Source organism: Oenanthe melanoleuca, chromosome 5, assembly GCF_029582105.1.
Source record: "Oenanthe melanoleuca isolate GR-GAL-2019-014 chromosome 5, OMel1.0, whole genome shotgun sequence".
In the NCBI taxonomy this organism is placed as follows: domain Eukaryota; kingdom Metazoa; phylum Chordata; class Aves; order Passeriformes; family Muscicapidae; genus Oenanthe; species Oenanthe melanoleuca.
This window is the reverse complement of record NC_079339.1, coordinates 7,159,779-7,187,338: the sequence shown is the minus strand read 5'-3', so window position 1 is coordinate 7,187,338 and position 27,560 is coordinate 7,159,779. Positions and strand designations below refer to the sequence as shown.

At 42.3% G+C, this 27,560-nt stretch overlaps 1 protein-coding gene across 11 annotated transcripts in view; it reads right to left on the bottom strand.

Moving 5' to 3' along the window:
* ANO1 (anoctamin 1) overlaps positions 1 to 27,560 on the bottom strand; it is a 71,723-nt gene that overhangs the window by 33,892 nt on the left and 10,271 nt on the right. For all 11 annotated transcript variants that reach the window (XM_056493227.1, XM_056493231.1, XM_056493235.1 and 8 more), the window contains 4 exons: positions 7,240 to 7,418; positions 4,452 to 4,778; positions 2,049 to 2,147; positions 929 to 1,080 (listed from right to left, as the gene is read on the bottom strand). In XM_056493227.1, coding sequence (XP_056349202.1) covers positions 929 to 1,080; positions 2,049 to 2,147; positions 4,452 to 4,778; positions 7,240 to 7,418 — 757 coding nt within the window. The remainder of the gene's footprint in view (positions 1 to 928; positions 1,081 to 2,048; positions 2,148 to 4,451; positions 4,779 to 7,239; positions 7,419 to 27,560) is intronic.

Genomic DNA, 27,560 nt, shown 5'->3' with positions numbered 1-27,560 from the left:
TTCCCCTCATAATCTTTAATTTTCCCTGTGAGGCCGCTGTTTCCTTCCCAATTCAGCAGAGACACAGGTGGTGTCCCTGGAAAAGCCACCTGCAAACAGCGTGAGGCCCATCCATGTCTACAGTCAAGAGCATCTTTTGGACCTTCTCTAAACCTCCAGGAACACCCCACACCCAGCAAACACACAAATATGTTCCTGCAAGCCCAAGGACAGGCCAAGGTGCCCCACACACTGACTGGCCCAAGCCCACCAGGGCTCTACATGTCTGTATGAAACACTAAAACCCCTGTGGGTGCAGAGTGCCCTAGGACTGCTGCTTGTTCCAGCTGGCACATCCACAAACACAGCCTTCAAAGTGACTCCTCTGGGATGCTGGCCAGGGAAGAGCAGCAGCAGAGCAATCCAAGGCTGGGTTCTGCCTCATGTTTTTTTCCCTACACCCACATTTACAGCTGTTCTTGCTGATCTGGGATCCATGGCAAAGCCACCTCTGACTTCACAGCACTTCAAAAGCAAGGCCTGGTTGGCACTACCTGTGTCCCTGCCCACACCAGATATATGAAATGATTCTGAAATTTATCAGCCCACATCTCTGGCTACAAGTTTTACTGAGCATTTTATTTAATGTGGAGAAGAGACTGTTATTAACCACATTATAAATCCCCTTTTGGCATCCTAACAGAAGTATATGGTTATACAGATGCACATTATGTGCCACAACAGCAGCTAAAACACACAGAGGTTTCTCTGCAAAGACTCATTCCTCAACACCAAGCCAAAAGTAAATTTATTGCAAAATGGAAATATTTTTTGCAGCAATGTCCACCAAAGTGTTGGTGCTCATGTTCCCTTACACCCTCTGTTGCCTGAGCTGCTCAGAGAGGCTGGGACCTGTGGACATAGACATTTAGAGAAAGCTTTCACTTACAAGTGCTGCTTCTCTCTGGAGAAGGGGTAGGAGAGGCGTTTCACTGTCTGAGGTTTGTGCTCAGCTACTTTTGGCTGGATGGGCTCTGTTATTTTTTGAATCACAGAATTAATCTTTTTCAGGAGGCCATGGGTCTGGTTGATCTGATACATCTGAGGGGGCAAAGGAAAAGAAAAACCAACAGTAAAACTTTACTGCTTTTTGGTTATCCATAGGTCAAAATGAACTGAAAGGAATAAACCAGGAATTAGATAAATATATCACAATAAACTATCAAGGAGTGTGGTTTACATTCTTGAACTCATCCAGAAAGAAAGGGATGGGAAAGTCAAACCAAGGGTTAAGAAACCACAGGGTGACAACAGATCTTTTCATCTGATTGTGCTCCTGATTAAAATCCCTGGTAAGTGAGGCAATAATGGGGATTAATATAAAATCCAAACCAAAAATGTGGTTTTAGTATTGTAATAAATGATGCTGGGCTTGGAGACTGTCTCTTGCTCCATTATGGACTTCCCTGCGCGGTCTGGGACCTGCACTTAGTCTGTGTTTAAGTATTAATCCATCTCTGACTGTGCTCACTGAACAGGTAGTTATCTATCCATCTATCTAGCACGGGTGATTTAGAATTGATGAAAATACACTGACATATCTTTAATGATATTTCAAATATTCTGAAAGGCAATTTATTTTGTGGTAGAGTGGCCCCAGCTTATGCAAACGTGACTGTGTATATGAATAGTCACTAAACCCAGTGAGACAAATTCTTATCCTTGTGTTCATTTTTAGCAGTCTTCAGGTGAGGAAAAAATGTCCAAAAGGCACACAGAAGTTTCACCATCAAATGAAACCTCTTCTTTTAAAACATACTGATGATGAAATCACTTTTATTATGTACAGACAGTGGTAGCAGCCAGAAATTCTTGATTTCTGTTCTTCCTTCTACTTTTTCCCTCTGCTGCACCAAGCAAGTATGTTTGTGACTTTCATTTCTGGTGCACATCAGTTAATAGTTTTTAAAATGCTTGTGGAAAGAGAAGTCTGCATTTTTAAGAAGCTCTGAGAGGAACATACGTTTAAACTAAGCCTTTATGAGGAAAACAAGAAGATCAGGACTCACCTTTTTTGTGGGCATTTTGAGCTTAAGGAATTCTGCCTCTCGACACAAAACTTTCCATGGTGCATGTATTTTTACAAACCCAATCCCATGGATTTTAGTCTTAAAAAAAGAAAAAAAAAAAAAAGCAGGGGAAAATGTTACTGATGAGAGGAAATTAAACACATTATCCCTTGTGATTCATACATATTTAAGGAACAAACAGTCCATTAGGACCAACATGATAAATCTCCTTTGTTTGAGAGAGCTGGTTTCTAACAACAGGACAATCACTGAACACCTCACTCTGCTGAGCTGCTAATAAATGTGACTCAAAAAATGCTATTGACTCCCAGAGCAATTATCACAAAGTTAAACAGATAAAACCTCTTTGGGAAATAAAAGCTAATGACTGTGGACACAAATACAGGCTGAGCCAGTTAAATTTGAAGCAGAGGCATCCAGCCAAAATGGTGTGATTTGGTGAGTATGTTGTAATTGCTGGGGCTGAGAGTCCCTTCTGCTCACCCCTTAGAGGAGCAGCTTCAGAATCAAATGTGAATATATCCATTAAACCATCATAATTAGGTAAATCGGTAGGAAGGACTCCACCAAACAGAGCAAAAGGAGGATAGAAGTTAAAGGCAATATTAGTGGTTTGCCTGCAGCCCAGTAATTCTCTGAACTGTGTTCTAAAGCGCCGGACATGGATGTTTGCTTCTGGCACTCCCACATACACCCATGTTTGCTCCCCCTGGAGCAACCATTCCAAAAGCACTGGGCAAACGATATCCGACCAGGAGGCATTCAGCAAACAAAAGAAAATTGAACAACAGTGAATGTTTCTAATCTTGCTGTTGCACCAACTCAATTATTATAATAACTAGGTTTCACACAGCTATATTCTCACTGGCTTTCTAGAAACTGGTTACTCAGAGGACCATGGGAAGGCAACTTAGGGATCATTCAGTTCCAACACTCCTGCCATGGACAGGCCAGGCTGCCCCAAGCCCTGTCCTGGCCTTGTTTTAATCAATTATTCGTGGACATCAAGCCAGTGACGGCAACTCTTTGTGTGTGACCATCCAGCCATTTCATTGAAGAGAGCTTAAGTGATTTATTAAACGCCATCTGTTAAAGAAATCTTTGCTCTTTTGGAATCACTGAGGTCTCCAATGCAGCTTTGTGGCTTTTCAGGCTCAGGTGATTGCAGATCTTTCCCCCTACATGGACGTGCTGGCTGTAAATCCCCAAGTCTTGCTTTCATCTCTACACCTGCATTTCATGTGTTTGGTGTCTTGCACTGAAAGGACAGGGTTCCCTCTCTTTTACAGTATCCTGCCTTGACTCCTGAGCCCTTCTGCATATTACATGTCATAGGTGGAACCTTCCATCTGGCAAAGGATTTAAATATCTATGACTTTGCACAGGCAAACTCCCTATTTGTTACAGAAACTTGCAAGTTGGACAGAAAACAAGTCTGACTTTCACTGGAAGACAGAGAGGGGAACGGGTTTGGGGTTTTCTTGCATTGTACCATGCTAAGTATATATATTACATATACATAATATATAAAAGATATAAATGTCTGTAATTTGTGAGCAATAGGTGACAGATTTATTTTTCTGCAGTCTGTTCCCAGGTCAAAATGTTTATCTCAACTTTTAGATCCTGTAAATAAAACTAGCATAAATGTTTACCTTCTCTTGGGAGTCTGAGTTGGGTAAGAAAACTGTAGCAGCTTTCTTTGAAATTAATACTGCTGTATCTATTTCTACCAATCACACACTGGCAGCACTTCAAATACATCATTTTTTACATGGTCTAATGGGCTTTTAACAGAATATACTGTTTTCAGGATGCAGGTGGAAGATGTTACAAGCTGTACTGTTCATGTCTAAGAATGGAAAGAGCAAATTGTAACACAGACACATGTGCTCCAGCAGAAGTGTGGACCAGAGCCTCCTGAACAAATTTAATTCTTCTCAAGCCTGTGTTGAGGAATAAAGATGATAACTGCCTGTATCAGATTTTCTCTTTTTTCTCAGAACTGGAATTGCCAGAGGATCCAAACCACTGCATACTGCAAACCCACCAAACTGGGATTAGTGTTCAGAGCAATTTATGCCTCACTTCCAGACAGCACAACACAGCCATGTTGCAATGGTGCCACAAATCCTGGCCAAGAAAAGTCAGGAACTTCACTTCATCTGGGCATTTACAACACCATGGCACACTCCTGTGCAGCCAACTAAATCAGTGGGTGAAGGTGGCACTGACTGCCAGAGCTGCAATCAAATCCTGCAAGTCCTGAGCTTGTGCCAGGTTCAGAGATCAGAGCCAGGTTTACAGGCACAGCTCAGGATCCCTCAGGATCTGGTCACCAGCCACCCTCTCTATTGTTAACCCTTTCAGGTGGATCCTTACATCTTCATCGCGCTCCAGTTCCAGCCCAGCCTCCACGAGGTTCCCTTCATACTCCTCCCTGCGGAACCTCTTGTCGTCCTCGTGGTAATCCATGTGAGGCTCGCTGTCCCCCATCTCCAGCTGCACCCCCTTCCCCGGGAGTGGCTGGTCCTGCTTGGTGCTTCGGACACTGGCATCATTCTGCTGGGCTCTCCTGGCCAGAGTCTTCCCAGCCGAGGACTTCTTGTAGTGGTACACCAGGATGTAGTCCACCTTCCTCTTGCCATCTCGGAAGTAGAGCCCGTATTTGCAGTCAGCATCCGGGTTTTTAGATAGGGAATTTAACAACTGGAAGTGGGGAGTGGAGGTGTGGAGAGAAGAAGAGAGAATAGTGAATGCACAGCCCAACACAAGCACCAGACACATCATCCTCTCCTATCAAGGCTCCTTTTGCCTGGAGTACAGGATGCCCTCTCTCCAGACAGCCAGCAGATGGGAGGAGTCCCCCCATGCTACTTCAAAAATTTTTGCAAGTTAACACCTTTAATTTTACTGATAGCCAGCTGGGATTTTATTGGTGAGAAATAAATAGATGGCATGACTGGGATTTAATCTAATCACCAGCACACTCGTCCATAAGTCAGCTACTCGCTGGGTTTGGTTTTCTCCTTCGGGGGTTAATCGCCACTAAGACTGCCTGTCCTTTTCCACCCATGACATCTGCAATGCTGCAATTCTGACAAATAGATTAATATCGTGTGGAAACATTTCTCACTTCTCTTATCTATCATTGCAAGTCCGTATCATCTGAGAAAGAGATCATCTTAGATACAGACTGAAGGGAGCCAGCTGGTCCTGCGGCACGGCCAAAAACGTGATGGAGAGTAGCCAGGGAAGTGGGGTCACTGCTTATTGAGTTCACCACTTCTTTTTCCCACTTACAAAACTATGTCACTATGTGATCTGATGGTGGCAATGGCTTTATTCCCAGCCTGAGATAATGCTGGGTAAGGGCTGTAAGATACATGAAGGGTAAGGCTTAAAACACAATTTAATTTCCAAGCATTTATCTGAAAACTGCACAAGACAACTGTAGAAAGATACAAACAAGCAAAAGGTACTAACAACTAATTATTTCTACTTTCATAACACTTTCATGCGTAATTCACAATTCTACCCTTGGAGATGCACATATTATTTTTGGGCTCCAAAAGAGAGCAATTGGTCCTCAGTTGCAAAATGCTAAAATCTGTTTGGCATGTGCACACCTGCTTATTTCATACATGAAACACTAAATGCAATTTATTTTAGATAGCCTTTGCTTTCTGCTTCTCTCTCCTTAGGATCTCATCCTTCTTTCCCATAAACCCTTTACACTGAGTTAATAAATATATAAATATATAAATATATAAATATATAAATATATAAATATATAAATATATAAATATATAAATATATAAATATATAAATATATAAATATATAAATATATAAATATATAAATATATAAATATATAATACAGCATTTGGAGCCACCATCTTGCCTCTATTCCCCATTCCATGAAAACAGGGGAAGTTATTTAGCCACATCAAACTCTTCAGGGCACAGTCAGTTCATGTTTGTGCCCTACCTAGATATTCTCATTCAGTTTGTAAGCATAAATTTGATAGGCCATTAATAATTTGTACTTTCCAATTCCTTTATGATTAATGGCACGCAGCTGTGAATTCAGGACATTTTTTTTAAAGCAAGCTGATTGTTTGTGGCAGGCAACTCACTTATGAAAATTTCTACAGAAACAAAATAGTAACAAATGGCAACTAACTGGATTGTGTTTAAATTTTTTTAACATGTGATGATCTTACTAATTAATTAAACAACCGTTTCTGAGAAACTGGGCTGAACTACTACTGTGGCTACTAAAGCCTCAACAAATTCATTATTATCTGAGAGTAGCTATATCCCACTGCAAACAGGAAGCAGCCAAAAAACTTGGTTCTGTTTTAAATAAATGGTCAGATTATTTTAAGGATGGGGTATAAATGCTGGAAGATACTCATGGGCCAGATGCTCTCTTGCAGTACTGCTGTGCTTAAATGGAGTTGCATCGACTTAGACCATGTCAAGCTATGAATGTGACAGAGAAAAGACATTTCAGTTCAACCACAGCAAGAGGATTTTAACACCCTGACAGAATCATTTATCCCTGCGCCATCCTAATTTTAAGCACAAGCACGATAAATCACATGTTGCTTTTTCTGGTACCTCTTTCTCCAGTGAAACTGTTGTATAGCCCACTCCACCTTAATAAACTTATTTTTATGTTTAAATTACATAACCAAGTAATAATCATGCTGGGTATTCATATTAATAACTTCCTTTAAAGTCTGTGTTAAAGAATTTAACCGAGGAGCAATTAATGACACTGGAAACCTAATCTCAATTGTGCGCTGGAGAAGATTAGTTTAATGTTAACAATGGCTCTTGCACGAAATTTTAGACATTCTCTTCTGCTGTTCTCTGCTCTGGCAAGAAGATGTAAAGGTTTGCACAGCCTTATTGCCAGATTCCTTACTCTGAGAAGAGTCAGCCCCTTTTTATGCTGCACTTTAAACCAGGTTCCCTTTCTCACACATCCAAGAACACCCCCACCACCTCAGCACGGAGTGTGCCTGGTGGCAATCCTTCCCAGCACCTTGGAGAAACAGAGGGAGAGGATTTCAGAGCATTTGGGAGTGGAGAGGATGGAAAATAAACTGAGGGGCAAAGTGCAGCATGCCTGTTCTGACCCAGCAGCTGTGATCACTCACCGTGCTCTCATGCTGGTCATAGCCGATGTCCTCGATGGCTCGGATGTTGATGATGTGGATGCCCTTCTCCTCAGCAGGCAGACAGGAGTACTTCTTGTTCACCCTCATTCCTGTCTCCTCCAGAGCCTCGGTGAGATCTTCTGGCAGAAAATCCACCCCATGAAACTCGCTGTCTGCGTCTGAGAAGGAAGGGAACAATTTTATCAAGACTCCTTAATCCCAACACTTGCTCCTCCCAGAGCCACCCAAAAGCTGAAACATATCCTGTTCCTGCCTTCTCCTGCCAACAAGCCCTCGGGCAGGGCTCTCACCCCTTCTCCTTTCCTCCCTTCTCAGCTCTCCTCAGCCTTCTTCAGCCCTACCTGGGTCTACTCCTCCTCCAGAGGAAGAGTGCTGAATTGACTTTTTAACCGACACTGGTGTCTCAGGATATTTCTACTCTGTGGGCTCATGGAATTATTGTATTTCTTAGCAAGAGGAGGAAAAAAGAGGGGGAAAGGGAAAAACTGCTGGTGAGGATAGGTGCCATGGTGCCTTTCCCTTTCCAGGAGGCATTTTCTCCTTTAATTTGTTCATGATGAAAAACTAATCAAGGTCTTCCCCTCAAAAACCTACATCCTGCATCTGATTTACTTAAATAAATTTACTTTAAATAAGCATTCTTATTTAAGTAGTCTTGAAAATCTGGGGGTTTTTCCCTCTCAACCTGCTTGTGATGAAGACACCAGACCACTTTCTATTTCCTGTTTAAGTATATAGATAGGCTAAAAAATTTAATATAAAAATTTCACTACAAGCTGAGCAACCAGATAAGTGACAGAATGCAAACTGGTGTTTGCATATGGGCACTTATGCAAGCAATAGAAGGCAAAGCATTCCAAGATTTTATTAATTTTGACACTTAAATAAAATGCTGCAGCATTGTACTCTTTTTTTTGAAACCACAGAGGAGCAGGGTTTGCTCATCTAAAGAGTGAAGATAAAGTAAGAACTGTAGAATTTATTGGATACTCAATTACCTTTCCCAAACAACAAAGACCATGAAACTGAATTACCCTGTCTGGTTGAACTTCAGGGATTATGTCGAGGGAAGAAACAGGGAAAATCCCACTCCCCAGCAAATTTGAAGATGATGTGAAACCAAGGAGCATGATTGATAAGCTGGCAGGCAAGGCTGCCACTTCAAGGGGTCTTGACAGGCTGGAAAAATGGAAACCCAAAAATGTTCCCCACTTATACAGCCCCAAGTAGGGAAGCCAAATCCTGGGGTCCCATTCCTGCCTTCAACTACCAACTGAGTAGGTATAGACATAGCAGTGCCAGATTCTTTTCACAGGCGCATGAGAAAAGGGTGAGAGGCTACAGACACAAATTGCAACCAGGGAAAATTGTGACCAAACATAAAAAGAAAAAAAAATCTCAATTCTCTAACAAGAGTGATCACATGATGGGGAAGGAACCAGTGAAGCTACAAATCTCCATCCATCCCTGGAGAAGGTCAGAACTTGACCACACCAGGCCCCAAGCAACCTGACCCCATCTGAACGTTGGGAGGGCATTGCAACAATCACTGCACTTCTGATCAGGCTCTGACTGGGGACAAGAGGAGCCATCAGGGACAACAGCCTCCAGCAGGCAGAGGAGAAGGATGCAACCAAAGCCTTGGCACATGTCCTGAGCTTATCAAAGAAAGGCAAACATTGCTGTTGTGAAAGCCATACTTCTGTGGAATTTGCAGTTGTGCTCCTCTGGAGCTTGCCAACACCATGAGGATGTTCCTTTCAGTTCTGGGCACTCTGCTGCTCCAAGATGCTTTCATAGAAACACCAGCGCTCACTACCATCATCACTTCCCAACACTCACATCATTCCCAACACTCACAGGCACACATGGGCAGGCTTCCTGGGAATGGGAATTGAAACAAGTGTGGGCAGCTGCAGAATCCTGTGTACTCAAGCCTTTATTCTGAAGCTGCAAAATATTCATAAAATAATACAACTTTTGGTATTTCATAACTGTAACAACCTGCATTTTTATTTAGAAGGATGCTGGAAACAACTTTGTAAAAACAGTGGATTAAGTTCTGTAAAAGTCCTCTCTTCTTTTTCCTCCTTTTTACACATGTACTAAGAAAAACAGCTATTTCAGAATTTTGCAGGGGGTGTTAGAAGAGAAGCACCTTTTACTGACTGTGAATCTGAATAATGCAGCTGTGAACTGAAAAGTGCTAATTGAAGAATCACCACTGGGATGGAAGAGGCTCAGAGGACAAAATCACAGGTTTGAGCTCAAACGACCTCCCTGTGCTCTGAAGCTGCACTTCCAAGCAGCATTTGTGAAGTCCCAGCACAGAGCAAGGAGACCAGCTCAGATGATTCAGCACCAACAAGCCTCAACAATCCCCCCGACACAAGCAGATATTTCCATTTCTGTTTACACATCAGTAGCCTGGCAATATTGGAAAGAACAAGTGCTTTAGGTAGGCAATGAATCATAGAATTTTGGTTTATTGTGACTACTGGAAAATATGTGAATTCTGAGAGCTTTCTTGATATAATCTTAATTACAGCAAGTTTGATTTCTGCACTTAAGGATGATGTCAGGATTTAATACTAGGTAAAGCCATCCAAACCACTTTGGTAATTACAAACACCCAGGGATTACAAGCAGTTCACTTGTGTTGGTTTGGCAGAGGTCAAAGCCTTCTATTGCAGAACATAAAACCTCCTTTTTTTTTTTTTTTTTTTTTTTTTTACATGGACTACAGCATTTCAAAGACGTAAAATCATGAATATTTTATGTTAATCACATTAAAAAAGGACAATAATTTAATCTCAAAATAAATTCATGTTCAGAATTATTTATGGCAAGATAGAAGAGGAAAGGTGAGGACATTAATGTCCTAATTCTGCCAGACTGATATCCTAATCTCTTTGTTGGGAGCTGAAAGAGGAAAGCATTGTGAAAACTTCTGGCTTTGCTGCCTTCTAATGCTGACTAACCCACTTTCTTCTATATATTAAGCAGAAAACACTACAACAAAGACTTGAAGAAGCACTCAATGTATTTCACCACAGCCATAAAACCCATCCCAAAAACCCATGGATTTTGAGTCAGTGGGATTCTCTAACATTCCCGGGACACAGAGTCAAACCCATGCTTGAGTCTCTCACTCCGAACAATATGGGAAACAAGACTGAACTGATAAAAAACCCCCTAAAACATGAAACCACTTCCTCATCTATCCAAATTTCAGTTGCAACTGTGAAAATTCCCAATCTCATCTTGCAAAGATTAATTAATGACCACTTTTCCACCACTGAAATTTGGCACACAGTGTTGTAACCTTTCCTCATTCATACAATGCTTCTTCACAGAATGTGGAAGACCAGGTGAACCAGAACCAAAAACCTGCTGTAGAAACCAATGTATTCTCTCCATGACTCAAACATTTACATTATAGTCATAATCATGCATAGCCCTGAATATCCCCCAGCAAAAAGTGTTTTCATGATTTAAACAAATTTTAAAATTGCATTTACACAATGAAACTCTTAAAGAAACACTCTGCAATAGTTGTAAAACAAGCATCATCAAATCACCACGAGTACATCAAAACAAATGACCAACTATTTCCCTCGGTCATCCTGAAACCAATAGTGGCATTGAAACTGCCTTCTCTTATTTTCTTTTTTTTCCCCCATGTTTACTCTTGTTTTCTTTCTTAGGGAGTATGTTTAAGAAAGTGGGAGAACAAAAAAAAGTCACAAAGACCTCTGAGTTAGCTGTCCCAGCTGTTCCCAAAAGGGAAACAGCAGGAAAGTTCCAAGACCATGTGATTCGAGGCTTTTAAATGTCTGCGTCCTTATCTTTTCGCTTTATATAAACGATGATAGAATTCAGAATGAAAAATTAAGAATCACGCAGCTAATGAGAAAGCATGTTAAGAAAGTCATGCACACACACAAATATATGCTAAAAGAATATATGTAGGCAACGTATAAGTAAGGGTTGAATATTTGTTTATAGCATACCCTTTCTACAGAAAAAAAAAGGTGTGTGAAATACATTGGATAACTTTTGTCTTGAAGAAGAGATAAGATATTGAGATAAAACGCCTTCAGTGGGGTTCTGATTGCTACATATTGCCCCCTAGCAGCAGCATCCTCCCTCAGCACATCCTCACCCAGTCCTCTACCAAAAAACTGCATCTCCCAAATTCCAAGTTAGAGGTTAATCCCAAGAGAAGAAAAACACCATTCTCATAAGTGACTCGCCTCTTGCTTCCTCTTTTCCTTCCCCCACCTCCTGATACACTCCAAGGCTGTTAAATTTGGGGGTCAGAACCCCCGGCAAACAAGGCCAGGCCAGTGCCGGGCAGACTCAGAGAGCCACTCCAGCAGCAGCACAGCAGCAGTCACAGCAGCACAGTAACAGCAGCAGCACCCCAGCAGCAGTCACAGCAGCACAGTCACACAGCAGTCACAGCAGCACAGCAGCAGTCACAGCAGCACAGCAGCAGCACGCAGCAGCAGTCACAGCAGCAGCACAGCAGCAGAAGCAGCAGCAGCAGTCACAGCAGCAGCAGCACAGCAGCAGCAGCAGCAGCAGCAGCAGCAGCAGCAGCAGTCACAGCAGCAGCACAGCAGCAGAAGCAGCAGCAGCAGTCACAGCAGCAGCAGCACAGCAGCAGCAGCACAGCAGCAGCACAGCAGCAGCAGCAGTCACAGCAGCAGCAGCAGCAGCACAGCAGCAGCAGCAGTCACAGCAGCAGCAGCAGCAGCACAGCAGCAGAAGCAGCAGCAGCAGTCACAGCAGCAGCAGCACAGCAGCAGCACAGCAGCACAGCAGCAGCAGCAGTCACAGCAGCAGTCACAGCAGCAGCAGTCACAGCAGCACAGCAGCAGCAGCTGCAGCAGCAGCAGTCACAGCAGCACAGCAGCAGCAGCACAGCAGCAGCAGCAGCAGTCACAGCAGCACAGCAGCAGTCACAGCAGCACAGCAGCAGCAGCAGTCACAGCAGCACAGCAGCAGTCACAGCAGTCACAGCAGCAGTCACAGCAGCAGCAGCACAGCAGCAGTCACAGCAGCACAGCAGCAGAAGCAGCAGCAGCAGTCACAGCAGCAGCAGCAGCAGCAGCACAGCAGCAGCAGCACAGCAGCACAGCAGCAGCAGCAGTCACAGCAGCAGCAGCAGCACAGCAGCAGCAGCAGCAGTCACAGCAGCAGCAGTGGCAGCAGCTGCAGGTTTCCCTGCTGACCAGCAGGTCATTCCTGCTGGCCCGAGAGCCATGCCCGGGAATGCCAGCGAGGATCCTGGAATGCCAGCGAGGATACCCACTGCTGGCAAGGAGGGCAGTTCTTTTTTTGGGATGCTGGCACCTGTTTACGAGGCACTGGCCCCGGACCAACAGCCCAGGCAGGAGCTGCCCTGCTCTCCAACGAACACCCGCACACATCTTGAACTTGTGCTGTGCTCTAAGTCCTTACATCAGGAGCTGATTAGCTGCACATCAGGGACAATTTGATGTAAATTTTCCCTCGCCTCTCCAGCTGTGAGCAGCCAGATGTTGCCTCAAGCTGTGCTGCTTGAGGGGAGGCAGCAGGTTTCACTTGTACCACTGGCCTGGCAGGAAAAGGGAGCCCACCTCCCCTGGGGCAAATTTAACACCTCTGGGGATGCTGATACCTCCTATCCATCCTTTTAGGGATGCAGGAATGTTGATATCTCCTTCCCTTCCATCTGCAGGAAGGTGAACCCTGCCTCTTTCCTCTCCGCCAACACCACACTAAGTAGGACACTTGCCCATCTCCTTTGCTTTTCCATTTATTTTAAAACTTGTAGCCTACATCTGTGGTGGTTATTACCTTAATGAATCAAGCATGATGTTATGAACCAATCAATTTTAAAAATGCTCAAACAGTGAAATAAATCTTGGATTCCACACACAGTTTCCTTTGCAGAGGAAAAATACTTTCAAAGAAGGATGACCTTGATGTGCCTGATGCTGACAACTCACACTGAAGGGTACAGCCCATTCAGACACTTCATGTCCAGTGCTTGGGAGTCACACAGGTGAAAAATCTTCAGCTCCTGGCAGGATTATTTGGATGATCAGCTGGCTTAGCTCTGTTTCTCACTACTGAGAATGGTGGGGCTCTGGCGTGGGGCTGCAGCTTTCCTGGATGGCTGTCTGCAGCTTTATTGATCTACTATTATCAGCAACATACTCAGAGCAGGTTAGAAGGACACACAGCTATGACATCATTTTTTTTATTTATGCCTGTTTATTTTTGTTTTTAAAGATTTATTTACCCTGTTTGCAGGATGCAGCCCTGGGCTTGAACACACATCTGATCTGACATAAGCCTTGTGAAATGTAAAGCAAAGAGCAAAACCACCTAAAACCTGTAAAGATAATGAACATTTTGATTGAAATGGCATTTTCAATAGCACATAAAGGACCAGAAAATACAAATTCTACCATAACACTACTGCCAGTTTATTTAGACCCTGTCAAATCCCACATTTTATGAAAACACATAAAGCCTCTTCCCATCCCAAAACAAATTTCACTTTTTTCTCCACAGCTACCAACAACTATTTATTGGTCTATGAAGTAAATCTGTTTTCAGACATATTTCTGAGTTAAGTACTCTTCTTCTGCCAGGCACCAGAAAAATATTATTTGCTTCTGTTGCTATTGCACAAAGATCAGCACTAAAACTATGCTCAAGATTATGGTGAAAACAAAACTAGACATGGGAGAGCCACTGAATCCATGTTTTTGTGAATCCTGTTAAACATGTTTTGCAGGATTATGATGCTCATTATTTTTGTTTGTGTGTTCCAAGAGAAGGCAGTTTTTATCAATGGGAGCAGTAAGATGAAAGAAAGAAAACACTAAAAAAGAGATTATGGTGAGAGAATTGGTGTTTATGGGTACAGTGGACACCTAAACTCTCACAAGAATCTAAATATAAAAGATATGTAGATACATTTAAAATATGTTGTATATTTTCCTTTACCAGGATGTAACAAAAGGTTCTTTATACCAAACATGTGAAAATGAGGATCCAAAAATTACCAGTTTCACTCTAAAATCTCAGTCATGGGCTGCAGCCTGGGCATGGCACATGTGCTGACTAGCAGAGATAGCTGCTCTTTATCCCTGAGGTTTCCCATTTAAAGTCCTAATCTCGAGACATTTGCACTCGTGTTTACATTTCCATGCAAAACCACGAGGGCGTTTGGGCTGCATAAACCCAGTCATGGATGTCTTGGAAGGTTTTTCTCATCTGATAAAGAGGGTTTGGGCCACAGGCACCACATGCAGGAGTTGCTTTTCTACATTTGAGCTGAGAGAGGCAGTCACTGGGGCTGGGTTTTGCAGGGCAGAGCTCCACCCTATTTATATAGGTTTTCTGGGTGTTCCCAGGCAGGTGGAGCTGATGTGGTGGGGAGATGCGGGTGGGAGAGATCCAACCAGGGTTCCAGCTCTGTGCTCCCTGAGGAAATCTGGCCAAATCCTGCCCTGAGTAGGAGCTTGGCTCTCCTGAGTTTTCTTTACAGCCCTGCAGTTTTAACTTGGAACAACACCAATATAAGATAATAAAGGGGTAAGTTCCACCAGCAGCTGGAAGAATCTCCCTCCTCGAGCAAGAGAATGCAAACCAGTGAATGGGAGAAGCTCTATGAACTCCTGTCTATCTATAGGAATACCATTCCTGTGCCTCAGGGACCAAGCTGAGGCACACCAGAGACAGAAGCCCTAAGAAGTGTCACTGCAGCCAGGTACTCTGCTCCTTGGTTTTCAGAAAGAGCTGAGATTTGGGAGGGTGCCATGTCCCAGCCAGCCAGCCCTCCCCATGCCAGGGGATGCAGAAATGCATGCTGCAGGAAAACAATACACTCCTGCTTAGAATTCCCAGAGGCCCCATCCTGAGTGAAGTCTTGGAGCAGAAAGCTGATCCAACAGCAAAGACAGCTTCCCTTTGGGGCCAGCAAGGGGAAGGAGTAGGCCAGTGCCTTGGTAAGGCTTCTTGACAGCCCCCAGGTGAAAGGCACACTTGGAATGATTGAGGATGGACATCCTTTGCAGTTTGGCCCTCAGCAGGGAAGCTGAGAACGACAGCAGGGCTGAGCCCAGGCTTACCAAATCTCCTCAAGGGGCTTTTGACAATATTTATTATCGAATTACATCTTTGTATCAAAGGGGCAGTCAAGATCCAGTCTAAGTTTAAACAGGTGCCCTGAAGGATTTGTAACAGGGGATAGGCTTACTATTAAACCTGGATTATCCAAAGATACACTGGTCAATCCACATTTCCTGCCCAAAAAAAAAAAAAGGAGAGGAAATTGCCATGAAATTGCTGTCACCTGTACAATGGATAGAAGCAGAGTGTGGAGGGCTCCGTGGTTGCTGCAGGTGCTCAAAGGCAGCTGGGCCAAAATCTCTATCCAAAAATCTAAGTTTCATTTCTAACTTGCTCCTGTTTGTTCTGCAGCAGCACTTTTCCAAAAGGAACTCAGAATCCATCCATCTTTAAGGTGTGAACCTTAAAGAGGCAGATTTCTGCATCAGGATGTACGTGCCTAACACTGTTCCCCTCCAAAAACAAACAACAAACCCAAGGGGTTCTTATCACAGGAACCAAAGACAGATCTATTTTGAAGGATCATTGTGCTCGACCTGTGTATAAACGAGGACATCTTGGCAAATCCAAAGAGATGACAGAGAGGTCCTACACAAAAAAAATTTAAAAAGGAAAAAGACACCTTTTTTTTTTTGTAATTATGATGATCATGTAAAACACTAATGAAAACAAATAATAAAGGGCAACTCTAGTCTACTATTTTAGTTCAAAAACTGAGAGATAGGATTCCCCTGTTTTGCCATCTTTCTGTTCATTATTCTTTGAGAAATCATCCCCAGAAAGAGCATCACCACACAATCACAAGCATCACCAGAGGGGCATCATCCTTCCCACAACAAACCCTCAATACTCTCTCTTTAGTTCTAGAAGTGAATCCTCCTCCACTGAGGAAACATCTTTGAGCACGACAAAAGTATGGCCCAAACAAGCAAAACTAGAAATTATAGATTTTCAAACAGCATATCTTTTCTGTAGCCAAATCTTCTTTAAATTCCCAAACTACAGCTGTTCTACCACAGAAAAGCCCAAAATTCATCACAGGCATGTGGTCAGTGATGGGCTGCCCAAAGATATTCTGGGTAAGAAAGGAAACAGCAGCTCCTGCCAAGAGCAAGCATTTGACATCACTGCAGAGAGAAAGAGAGAAAACATTATTTGTTTTCATATTTCCTGAGAAAGAGGTTGAGGATGTAACCTTGTTATTTATGCAGGGTCAAGGTTTCATCCTAGAATTTAGGAAGGAATTTGTTTTCCCCTAAAGTGTGATTAAGTTTATAAGACTAAGACAAGTTTTGATTATGGGGTTTTTCTATTTTGGTTAGCAGAATAATATTTCACTTTCTGTCTTCTCTTTTTTTTAAAAAAAGGAAAATATGCTGTTCATTTATCTGCTAAATGTTTATCCATCCTGTGTTAAAAAACCCTAAACAATAGAATAAAATGGAATTAAACTTTAATATATTGCTTATCTTCAAGCACTGAAACACTTAGAAAAACAATACTCTATAAAAAAAGCCCCATGTTTTACTAAAATGTTTAGAAAAAGTAATTTTTTTTTAATATATTAAAGGATAGTATCTCTTATTCCATAAAACTTTTCAAAATGGCTGGTTTGTAAATGGCTATTTACAAACTTGATTGCTTTTTAATAGCACATACTCTGTGCTGATGGGTTTGTTAAACCAGTTTACAAAACACATTTTTGTCGGCTAGGTTTCTAGTTTTATGAACAGTCTTTACGATTTTTGGCCTTTGTTTTTTTTTGGGGGGGGTTTTTTGGGGGGGGATTTTTTTTTTTTTTAAGTATTCAAGCTCTTTGGAAATTATCTTGAAGCGCCTGCTTTTAAATCTATTGCTGATGGAGAGAAAGGGAACTTCTGACTGCAGTAATTATGTCAATATTGTTTTTTTAAGGAAGAGAGGGAAACTAGCTTAATAAAAACAAAAGTATTGGAGTTCTGATTGATTTCAAGTCTGACAGATAACATGCTAACAACATCTTTGGGCCATTTGCTTTACTGAACTTCTGGACGTTTGTGGCCTGTTGCAGTTTCTGGTTTTTATTACGATTTTGCACAATGCATTTTTTGTGTTTGAAGGACAGACAATATTTAAAATATTTGAACTGGTTGCAGAGGCTGAAAAAAGAATGTTTGATGGAGTAAATTTTTGTTTTTGCACTGTCAGACTCCAGCCCAATTCAGCATCAAGGCACCTTTCCATGAGGGTAAGGATGGACAGAGGGATGAACACCTCACCACATCATCTCCCTGAGCCAACACTCGTGATGTTTCTGTATCTACTGGTTTTCTTTGCCTGATTTTAACACAATTTTTTATTTAGGTGAAGCTAACCCTTCTTCCCTGGAAACTCTCATCTCTTAACTGTATTCCCCAGGAAGTATTTGTAAGTCAGATCAACAGTTTGAATTCTTTATGCTTTTTCTCCCTGCAGGCTGGTTTTTGCCTGTCCTGGGGACCAGAGACAGCGAATGCTGCCACAGCACACCTCCAGGCAGCCAAACAAGATCCTTCAGGGAAACTTCAGAGCACAAAGCCAAGTCCTCTTGATGAACATCCCACTGTGGCACAGCACAAAACTGTATTTTTGTGACAGGCTGGATGCTCCGGTGGTACTGAAAACCAGAGCAAGTGTAAATGCAGGTATGAGTTGACTCTGCCCAAAGCTGTTGGAGTACCAGCTCTCACAGGAGGAAATACGGGAACACTTATAGACCCAAGCTGTCACTCCTGAACATGATGTTCCAGTGGGGAAAAACCCATCACCACACCTACTTCAGCCCATTAAACAATTCCCACAGCCCCCATCGGGATCTCCCCAGGCTTCTGCTAATCTTTACATTTGCTCATCAGCCATCAGGCTCTTAGAAAGGACTCAACCTTTTAAACAATATTTAAGAAGTTAGGCAGCAAAAATCAGCCATTTGCAGAAAAATCTGTGTCTGAAATGCTACTTTTCATGGTAAAACAATGACTTGCTGGTTTGACAGAAAGGCACTTCTTGCTGATCATGAGTCTTTAGAGCACTTATATCCTATTTGGCTTCTCTCTTTTATGTCTATTTATTTGGGAAATTTATGGTGCGATTCCCAGAGATTTGAATGCTCTATCACTTACTCACGTCAATAAACAATCTGTTTAAATATGGAAACACTTTGTAGCAGCACAACCAAAGGCACCGGTTGTGCTGCTGTTGTGCCTGAGGGAAAAAAGCAAGTGGGGGAAAAAGGGATCTTTTGGTGAAGACAGCCATTTATCTTTCATTAATCCACCAACACCACTGGGGCACACCATGCAGCTGGAAGATTTATAAATTCTGCCCATTCTGCCCTTGAGCTGGACACTCTTCTGGTTTGGGTAAGGATACAAATTGGTTGCACCATTTACTGGCAATCCCACTCTCTCCTTAATTTTTATATGCCAAAACTGAATCTGTTTCTGCTCACGTTCCAGTGTCTTGATTTTGGGAGACATTTGGTGTTGAGAACTTCCAGCCACCACTGGTAGCAGAGAAGCTCTCAGAGCACAGCTGCAGAAAGCAGTGTCAAACCAACTGGAAGCCAACACCTTGAGGTCAAACTGCACACCCACTGCCTGTCCACCCTGTGCCCAAACACAGCACGACTCCTCCTTTTCAAGGAACACCCACAAAAATTACTGCAGATCCTCAATGAGCCTGTCAGAACTCCCAGCACGGTGTAAGTGTTCTGCTCAAACACAGGCTGCTCCTAATCTTCTCCAGAGTTGTCACCTCCCAGTGCTGTCTGTATTCCTTCATTCTGCATCAGTACAACTGTTCCTTTTGTGAGAAACAGCTCAGAAAAAGGAAAATTGCAATCTAGGATATGTCCACTGAAGATGATCAGCAACAGCAGCTTTTTTTCTGGGATACTGCCTGCAGCATACATCACCTGTGTCAGACACAGGAACTCAAATTTAAACAGATGCAAAATGACAGAGGAGGTTGTGGAAGTGATGGAGGGAGGAGCTTCTCTTCCTAGAACACAGAACTAAAAACCTACCCCCTTGCTAGAAACATTCCCCATCCTACATTGGATGGTCAAGAAGACAAAGGGCAATGAAGGACAAATAAAGTGCACAAGTGATTAATTAATACTTAAAACACTCAAAAGCAGTCATTAGAGATGAGGCTCCAAAGCAGAGGTTCATGCCAGGACAACAGTGGCAAAAATAAATAAATAAATATATAAATATATAAATATATAAATAAATATATAAATACATAAATATATAAATATATAAATATATAAATATATAAATGTAGTAAAACAAAACTATTTTTGTAATGGTACTTGAGAAATTTATGAATGGGATTCTGCGATGTGGTTGCCTGAAATAGCAAAGATTTAGACATGGTGACCCCAGGAGCTCCTGAGAACAGCTGGCACAGAGGCCACAGATGAACAGAGGGTTTCCCACTGTTCCCTCTCCTCTCCTGTCAGGATGGCTTTTCCCTGAGTTACAAGCAAAATTCAGCATAAGGCACCTCACACTAGGCCAAGGATGACAAATATTGCCCCAAACCCAACAACTCTATCCAGAAACCCAAAGGGAACTTTGCAAACCCCACTGGCCAGATGCCTTTCTTCCTCTACTTTCTTCCAAGACGTATTTACCTGGATTTCTTTTCATTTTTATTGCTTTAGGCTGTATGCTACACATTTTTCTTGTGAAAAGATGCTTGAAATGGGATAAAGTACTCCAGGTCAGGCTTTTCCAGCTCTGACCAGCATTACTATATGTTCCCTACACAGAGATATTACGGATTTATATTTAGTATAAGTCTAGACCCTTCTCTGCCATTTAACTGGCTAATTATGCCTGCCCAGATGGAGGATTTTGCACTTGTCTGGTTCTCATCTCCAGTCCATGGAGCATATCCTTTTCCAGGAAGATAAACAAGTCTGCTTTAACAATGCAAGATTTAAGGCTGCTGGTACCAGATCCAAACCTCCACAGACACAGACACAAAAAGCTGTAGGGAGAGGGCACTGACTTCACTGGTTCAAGTTTCAAGAAATTTTTGGTGGGGCAATCTGTCATCAGTAGGCTTTATTTTAGATCTATTATCAACTGTCCTGCCATGTCCTGCCTGAAGTCGGCATAGAGGAATAGAGGTGCCATTAACTCACCTGGGTGCTTTTTTTTTTGAGGAATTTGATGGCAATACAAACCATATGTGACTGTACTCAAAGAAAATGAAACCAGTACTTTTGAGATCCAATGCCTAAAATTGTGGAATCAGGGCAGAAGTTTGTTTTTTACACAGTAAAACTTAGGAGGAGTAAACCTGAAGGAGATTCTTCTCTGTAAACATGAGAGCACATCTGACATGGAGATCAAAAGGAGAACTTACACTAATTATACTGAAAAACAATCAGTGCTCGAGAACAGATAATAATGAGAAATGAACACTGAAGGAAACTTTGATGTACTTCTTAGATAACTGTGGTACTTTAAAATTGGATGCAGTTCAAACATGTAAAACATGTCAGTCTGAGATCTACATTTCAGATTGAGAATGTGTTGATGCACAAGTAGATTTTAAAATAAACACATGGTGGAGCAGAACACAAACATGGATTAAAACAAAACAAAACAAAACAAAACCAAATCCCTGCCCTTCAGTTGAAGATGCTTTAAAGCCACTTCTCCTTCACACAAGCTAAACCCAAATGCTAAACTTTACTGAAATAATTGTTAATAATTCAGTTTGCAGCCTGGATTGGCTGGGGTGCCTGTTGACTCAGTGCAATTTGAGTCACAGGCACAGCCCAGATCACACTGCCAGCTCCTGCTCCCATCAGCAGGCACATCACTAAGGGCAAAACAAGTCAGTCCTGACCGAGAAGAACACAAACCTGTGGATATTTCAGCAGGCCATTTGTCTTGCTGATACTAATGAAGATTTCTCAGGATGGGTAGGTCTGGTTCATTACTGCCTAAACTGTGGGACCAAGCTGAAATGGTGTTGCCAAAAGCACCCATAGTGACAGGATGAGGAACACAAAGCAAGAGGACAGAGATTTGGAGACTATCAAGCTCCTCTAAACATACTTCCTTACACTCCATTTAGCAGCAAAATATTTTCCTGTAAAATATTTTCCTGTAACACCCTTCACCAAAAACTCACCTAAAACAAAATAAAGAACTAAAAAGACAGTGAAAGTAACAACTGAAAAGACAGCTGTAGTTTTTCTAAGACTGCAGCTAAATGAAATATGTGAAAACAAAAGCCATCACAGGGAGGGAAAGAACCATTCCAACAGCATCCTCAATCCCTCGATTTACACAAGAAATAATGTCCATATGATACACTTCATTTTCATCTGCAGCTGTTCCATGGGAAGTATATTTTCTCGGTATCATGATGTGACTTTTGATGGGCATCAAAAAACACACGATAATCTTCAAAATACCCTGAAAATTCAGAAATGCTATTAACAACAAAAAGCGTTTCCCCCTGTCATCTCCTATTTACATCTCCTGTGTTCTGAAGTTCAAAATTCCTATGAAAGTCCCATCTGGGGGTGTGGAGAGCACAACTGGAAGAGGTCCATGAGCTCCACAAAAAAATTACCATAAAGATAAATTTTTAGAGCACTCTGTCTATATAAACTACAAGACAGCACGTGCTGCCAGGATTACCCTTCAGGAACAATATGTGCCAGCACCTGTTGGACTGTTTATGAAATTGGCCATTAAAATTAAACACTTTGCGGGATGGAGAAGAGCCTGTGCTTTAATTACTTTGCTGAAGGGGGATAAGGGAGTGTGTGACAACACACCACATGGGAACAGCCTTGGACGAGGCTGCTCATGTGCCCTGTTATATCCATGCTCCAGGAATTACAGCTTTTCAAATTGAAGCAAATTAACCAGTGGTACTCATTAACCTGGCCAACCTTAAGGACATTTGACCCAAGGGCATGGAGTGGGGCATCAAAGGGGACATGGAGAGCTCTCAGCTGCAGGCATGCACGGGCTTGCTGCCACCAGAATGTCCTGACTTGTGTCCATCATGTCATTTTCAAAACAGCTGCTGCCCACAGGCGCTGTTGGAGCATTTAATTACATGGCATAAGCACGGAGAGCACAGGGCTGCTCCAGCTCCCGCCCTGGGCCACCAGCAGGGACACCACGCTAGGCTGTGTGACCCCAGGTGACAGAGCACAGCTGTCACCTGCAGGGTGGCTCCTTCCTGGTGCCCACACAATTGATTTCCTGCTGGAGTCCATTCCCTGGCCTTGGAGAGCTTCTGGAGCCAACCAAACACGCGGCACATGAAATCTGAACGTGCACCACCACAAACATCGGTTTCCTTTCCTTAAGAGGCAAAGGGAACAGCTCTCATTTTATTTTCAGGGTGCAACAACAGCCGGCACCAAGGAAAACATAGGTGGAAATATTTTTCTAAAGCCCTTTCCAAAAACATTTGCCATCTGCATACTGGATGATGGACTGTGTGTAATTCCATGAGCAGATTTCAGGGATTTCACATTTCTGAAACAATTGGGAGTCAAATATTTTCCAGCCCGTACTTCTTGCAATCTATTACCAGCCTACTGGTTACGAAATATTGGAAATCCTACAGTTTGGGATGTACTCTTAAGATCCAAATTCGTTATTTGAACACATAAATCTGCTGAGACAACATGCACCTACTCCTCTATCCTAAAAAAGGGCTCCTGGAGCCCATGCAGCAAACTCCCAAGCAGCAAGTCCTGTTCACATGGAAATGTTAAAGAACAGAAACAATATCAGAGTGCCTCCTATGTTTATAATTATAGCTTTAATAACATTCCACCTTCTTTCTAATTTTTCCTCCAGGTTCCATTTTTGGCCTGTTCTCAGTGACAGCCTCTCACAGGCATTTCCAAACTACAACACATACTTTGGTGAGCTATCAGTTTCATTTACTCTGCACTGGTTTTTTAATTGATGGCAGCATTTATTTTTCCTGGTGGGGCTTCCCTTATAAAGAATAAAGCACTTAAAGGTTAAGTTAAAGAAAGATTTAGCAAGTTTTAGTCATCCAGGTACACGCCCATCTGTTCAGTTTTACCTGGAGTTTTTGATGGGTAACGTTGTACATGGATAGAGGAAGGAATGACAGGATTGAAGCTTTAAGCTGGAAAATTGTAGAGTAAATCAGGGTGGAATGAGACAGCGTTACCAAGTCCAAGGAAAGGTGAAGGTTGCATGTAGCAGACTCAATAAATAACTGATGGATCAACTGTTTAAGCAAGAGAATGCTGAGGATGGGGCAGGATCTCCTTATGAGCTAAAGCTGGTATTGTTGTAAGGTCCCTGCTCCTGAAACCACACAAAGTGGAAAGCAAAGCACTTAGTTGATGTAACGGCTCAGAAATGCTGCAGTTATAACCCTCATGGGCCAAGTTAATCATATTACTGGATAAATTCAGTGAGGCAAGGTGGGTCTTTTCCTTTCTTTTCCACAGAGTTTCTTCATCCAATATCACATTGCTGTACATCACCACTAAAACACAAAATACAGAAAATGCAAAGTGAAACCTTTGTTCACACAAATTTTGACAAACCCTCACTACAAAACATCAACCAAAGCAGATCATAATGGATTCAAGAAGGACTTTGGCATGTTTCTACAAAACAGCCTCTCAAACCACACTTTACCAATCAGTGTGGAACACAGAAATTATGAATATGAAAGAAAACTCTTCAGGGCTAGGTTGGCCTCCCTCTGTGTGGGCTCACACTCCTTGCCCCCTCCTCAGACATGCCTGGAGGCAGCCTGGAGGTTCAGCCTGTAGGAATGCACTGGTTTCCCACAGTGAATTTCTGTGCGCTCCAAACTGGTTGAGTAAATATTCCCTAAATAAAAAATATCTGTTGATCATGCCACAGATGTAAAACAAATCAGGCTGTGTAAGACGAGAAGCTGGAAAAGAGAGATCATCCAGATTTACCCCCTTTCAACAGCTTTTAAAAAAGATCCCTTTGCCCCAGGTGCAGCCTCTCTGGACTGCTCTGGTGCTCCCACATGGATCCCAAGAGGACTCTTACATTCCTGGGCACAGCACACAGCAAAGGGATGGGAGCAGGGGCATCTCCTACATCCAAGGAACTGACACTCCAACAGCATCCAGCTGCTCTGCATCCATTGCTTCCTTCCCAAATATAATCAGTTACTTACCCCATATCTCCAAACTTAATGAATAGCTGGGACATTATTGCTTTTTTTTAGGAAAAAGAGAAAATATCAGGGAAAAAAAAAAGGAAAGAAACAAACAAAGAAAAAGAACAGACACAAAATGTAACAATCTACCTTAAAATAAACTCTGTGGTATTATCTGTCTCTTGTCAAAAAGTTATTAAGGAATAAAAGTGACAGACTGTCTACTAAGATACATCCCATGACCAAGTGACACACTTAAAACTTGTCAAAGACTTCCCTCTGTTGATGTGTCTGCTTATCCTTAGTGCCCACACGTGTTACTTTACTGTATATTCTTGGAGGGTGGAAGCTCTTGATTTATTTGCTGCAGGGAAAGAACACTTCTTTCCCCCACCTGATTTCACCCTTCTGATGTGGCAGGTCTTTGTCTGTTCCTCACATAAACCAGAGAAGTCCTTGACTAAAACCAGACTCCACGTAATTATTTCCCTTAAAAATAAAGTCAATAAAACTGTGAAACTGGCAAATGTGAACAAAACTAGAACTGATCTCTCAAAGAACTGTAAACAGATTTTCCTCCAGTGCACATTCTTCACACTGAGGAATTACTGCTGGTCAGTATTAAAACCAGACAAATGATGCGGTGCTTTGGTGAAAGAGGGGATGGATCAACTCATGTGGACAACTTACAGAAATGGGTAAATGAAATAGTGCCTCAGCCCAGACAGCAATTTTGGGAACTTGTTGTCTGGTGTCCAGCCTTGGCTGCATGTGGCACGTAGGGCCCCTACAGAATACATCACATCCGAACTGAGACACCAGGCTCGGCCAGCTCCGCTTGAAAACTGGGCTGTGACCACAGCTTTGATGTGGTTGTGCACTGGGTATGTTCCCATGAAGTTTTAATTCTTGTTGAAACTGTGGGAGGGTGGAGCAAGGACACCAGGAGGGCTCAGGAGAAAAGTGCTGTCATGGGGGCAGTCGGAAAGGGTTTCCTCTGCAGTGTAGCCAAAAACATTCAGAGAGATTTAAAAACTGTTTGCAGATGAATATCTGTACTTTTTTCTGAGAAGAAACTTTAAATGAAAATTAAACTGAGCAAATAAAGCAAGCTACAGCTATTGAAATAGAAAGTGTATGGATCATGGGAAGGAGAAAAGAGAAACACTTCACACTGGAAACTGCACCCGGGAGGGCAAGTACACAAGAGTTTGACCCTGAGCAAGAGCAAACTGTGTGTCAGAAACCAGTCTACCCACATCAACTGGACAGATGGAGAGAGATCTTACCTGTTAACATTGCTAAGACCAGATTCACACAATGATTTCATTATCTCTTCTTGGGGAGCAATTGAAACTCTCTTTTCCACACTGTATCTACTTTTATTTGCATTTGTCTCAATGCAACCTGAGTGATGTGACAGTAGCTCAAAAAGAGTAAAAGGTTTCTTTCCCAATGCTGTGAGGAATCCGCAGCATCTGGAATTTCCTGCCTTCCTGGACTGCTCCTCACAGCATCCCAACATCAACACAGCACTGCTTCACGGAAAAGTACATTCAGACATGAAGTAAAAGAAATCTCTGGCTTTTCTAGAAGAAAGTGCAGGGGGCAGTTCAAAGCTGAACCCTAAGAAAACACTGGTCACAGAGGGTTTTGCCTTGCAATATGGTTTAGATTAAAATCCTATCTGTCTCCACAGCTTTGATGAAAGTCTTGTTTTCTGTGTCAACTGAAAGCAATGAACTAAAACAAAGAACTTGACACATGTACATGTCTCCAATGTACAAACAACTGGCTGTTTCCTTAGAAAAACCATAGAACAAACTGAAATAACTCTAAAAAAATGAATTCCTGATTTTGTAATAAAGACCACATGGTCTGCTCAAGTGAGCACAGAACTGGAGAGGCAAAACTGGTTGGTTTTATCCAAACACCAATACTGATTTCATCTCCTATTTATCTCTTCCTCAGCCCAGGACACATTCCTGTGGAAACTGCAGGACTCACCTCTTACTCAGCAGAGCTTTAGCAGAATTAATTATTGAGTATTTAATCAAATCAAACAGTTAGTGAGCATACCCTGAAGTACAAGTTAATGGAAAACACAAAGCAAACCCAACATCATCAACCAAATTTTTGTGGTTGAATATAAATCTCTTATCTGTACTCCTTGGAACTATTCTGGTCCGGGCTGCACACAAACTTTCTTTGTACACCAGAGTCAAACACAGTTCAACAAAGCAGAAAATCAACAGAAACATCATTTGGAAGTTGGATATTACAAACACCTCTTGCGAGATTTTAATATCATCAGACTCGAGATTCTGCCCTGATATTCTGAACATTTTACAAATTCCACAAGCCCAAACTTAACCTTGCCTCCACTTGGCACCACTATCAGCAAAAAGTTACTGATCGATATTGCTGGCACTCTAAGTTCATGCTAGGAAAAATACTGGCAAAGGCTTTGGACATGAGCTGAAAACCCATTTAGTAAAGAATATTTTATTGTGGAAAAGGACGTGGAAACAGAAAATAAGTTAAAATGATAAAGAGACCTGAATAGAAAATCCGTGGTTATAAATGGAACAGTCGCTGTGAGCAGACAGTTCTGTACATCCACATCTGTTCCAGTTCAAAGCAGTTCATGTGAACCAGGGGAAGGAACTATTTTTTCCTCCAGTGCTGCAAACCTATCTGCAGTCTGGCCAGGGCAGAGGGTAGGAAGAGGGAGAAGCCATCATCACTGGCTCAATCCAAGTTTTAATGAGATGGAGCTGCCACCAACATCTCTTCTTGCCTTTCCCCGTTTTCCCTCCCACATTAAAACACACTTAGAAGAAAACAGCAAAGCTGTTTGTTTTTGCTAAAACCAAGATTAACTAAAGCTCTGTTTTTGTTCCTCTGCTCACAGATAGTTTCTGTTTCACAACTGTCCCTTCTGGGGCCACTTTGATGATAACGTG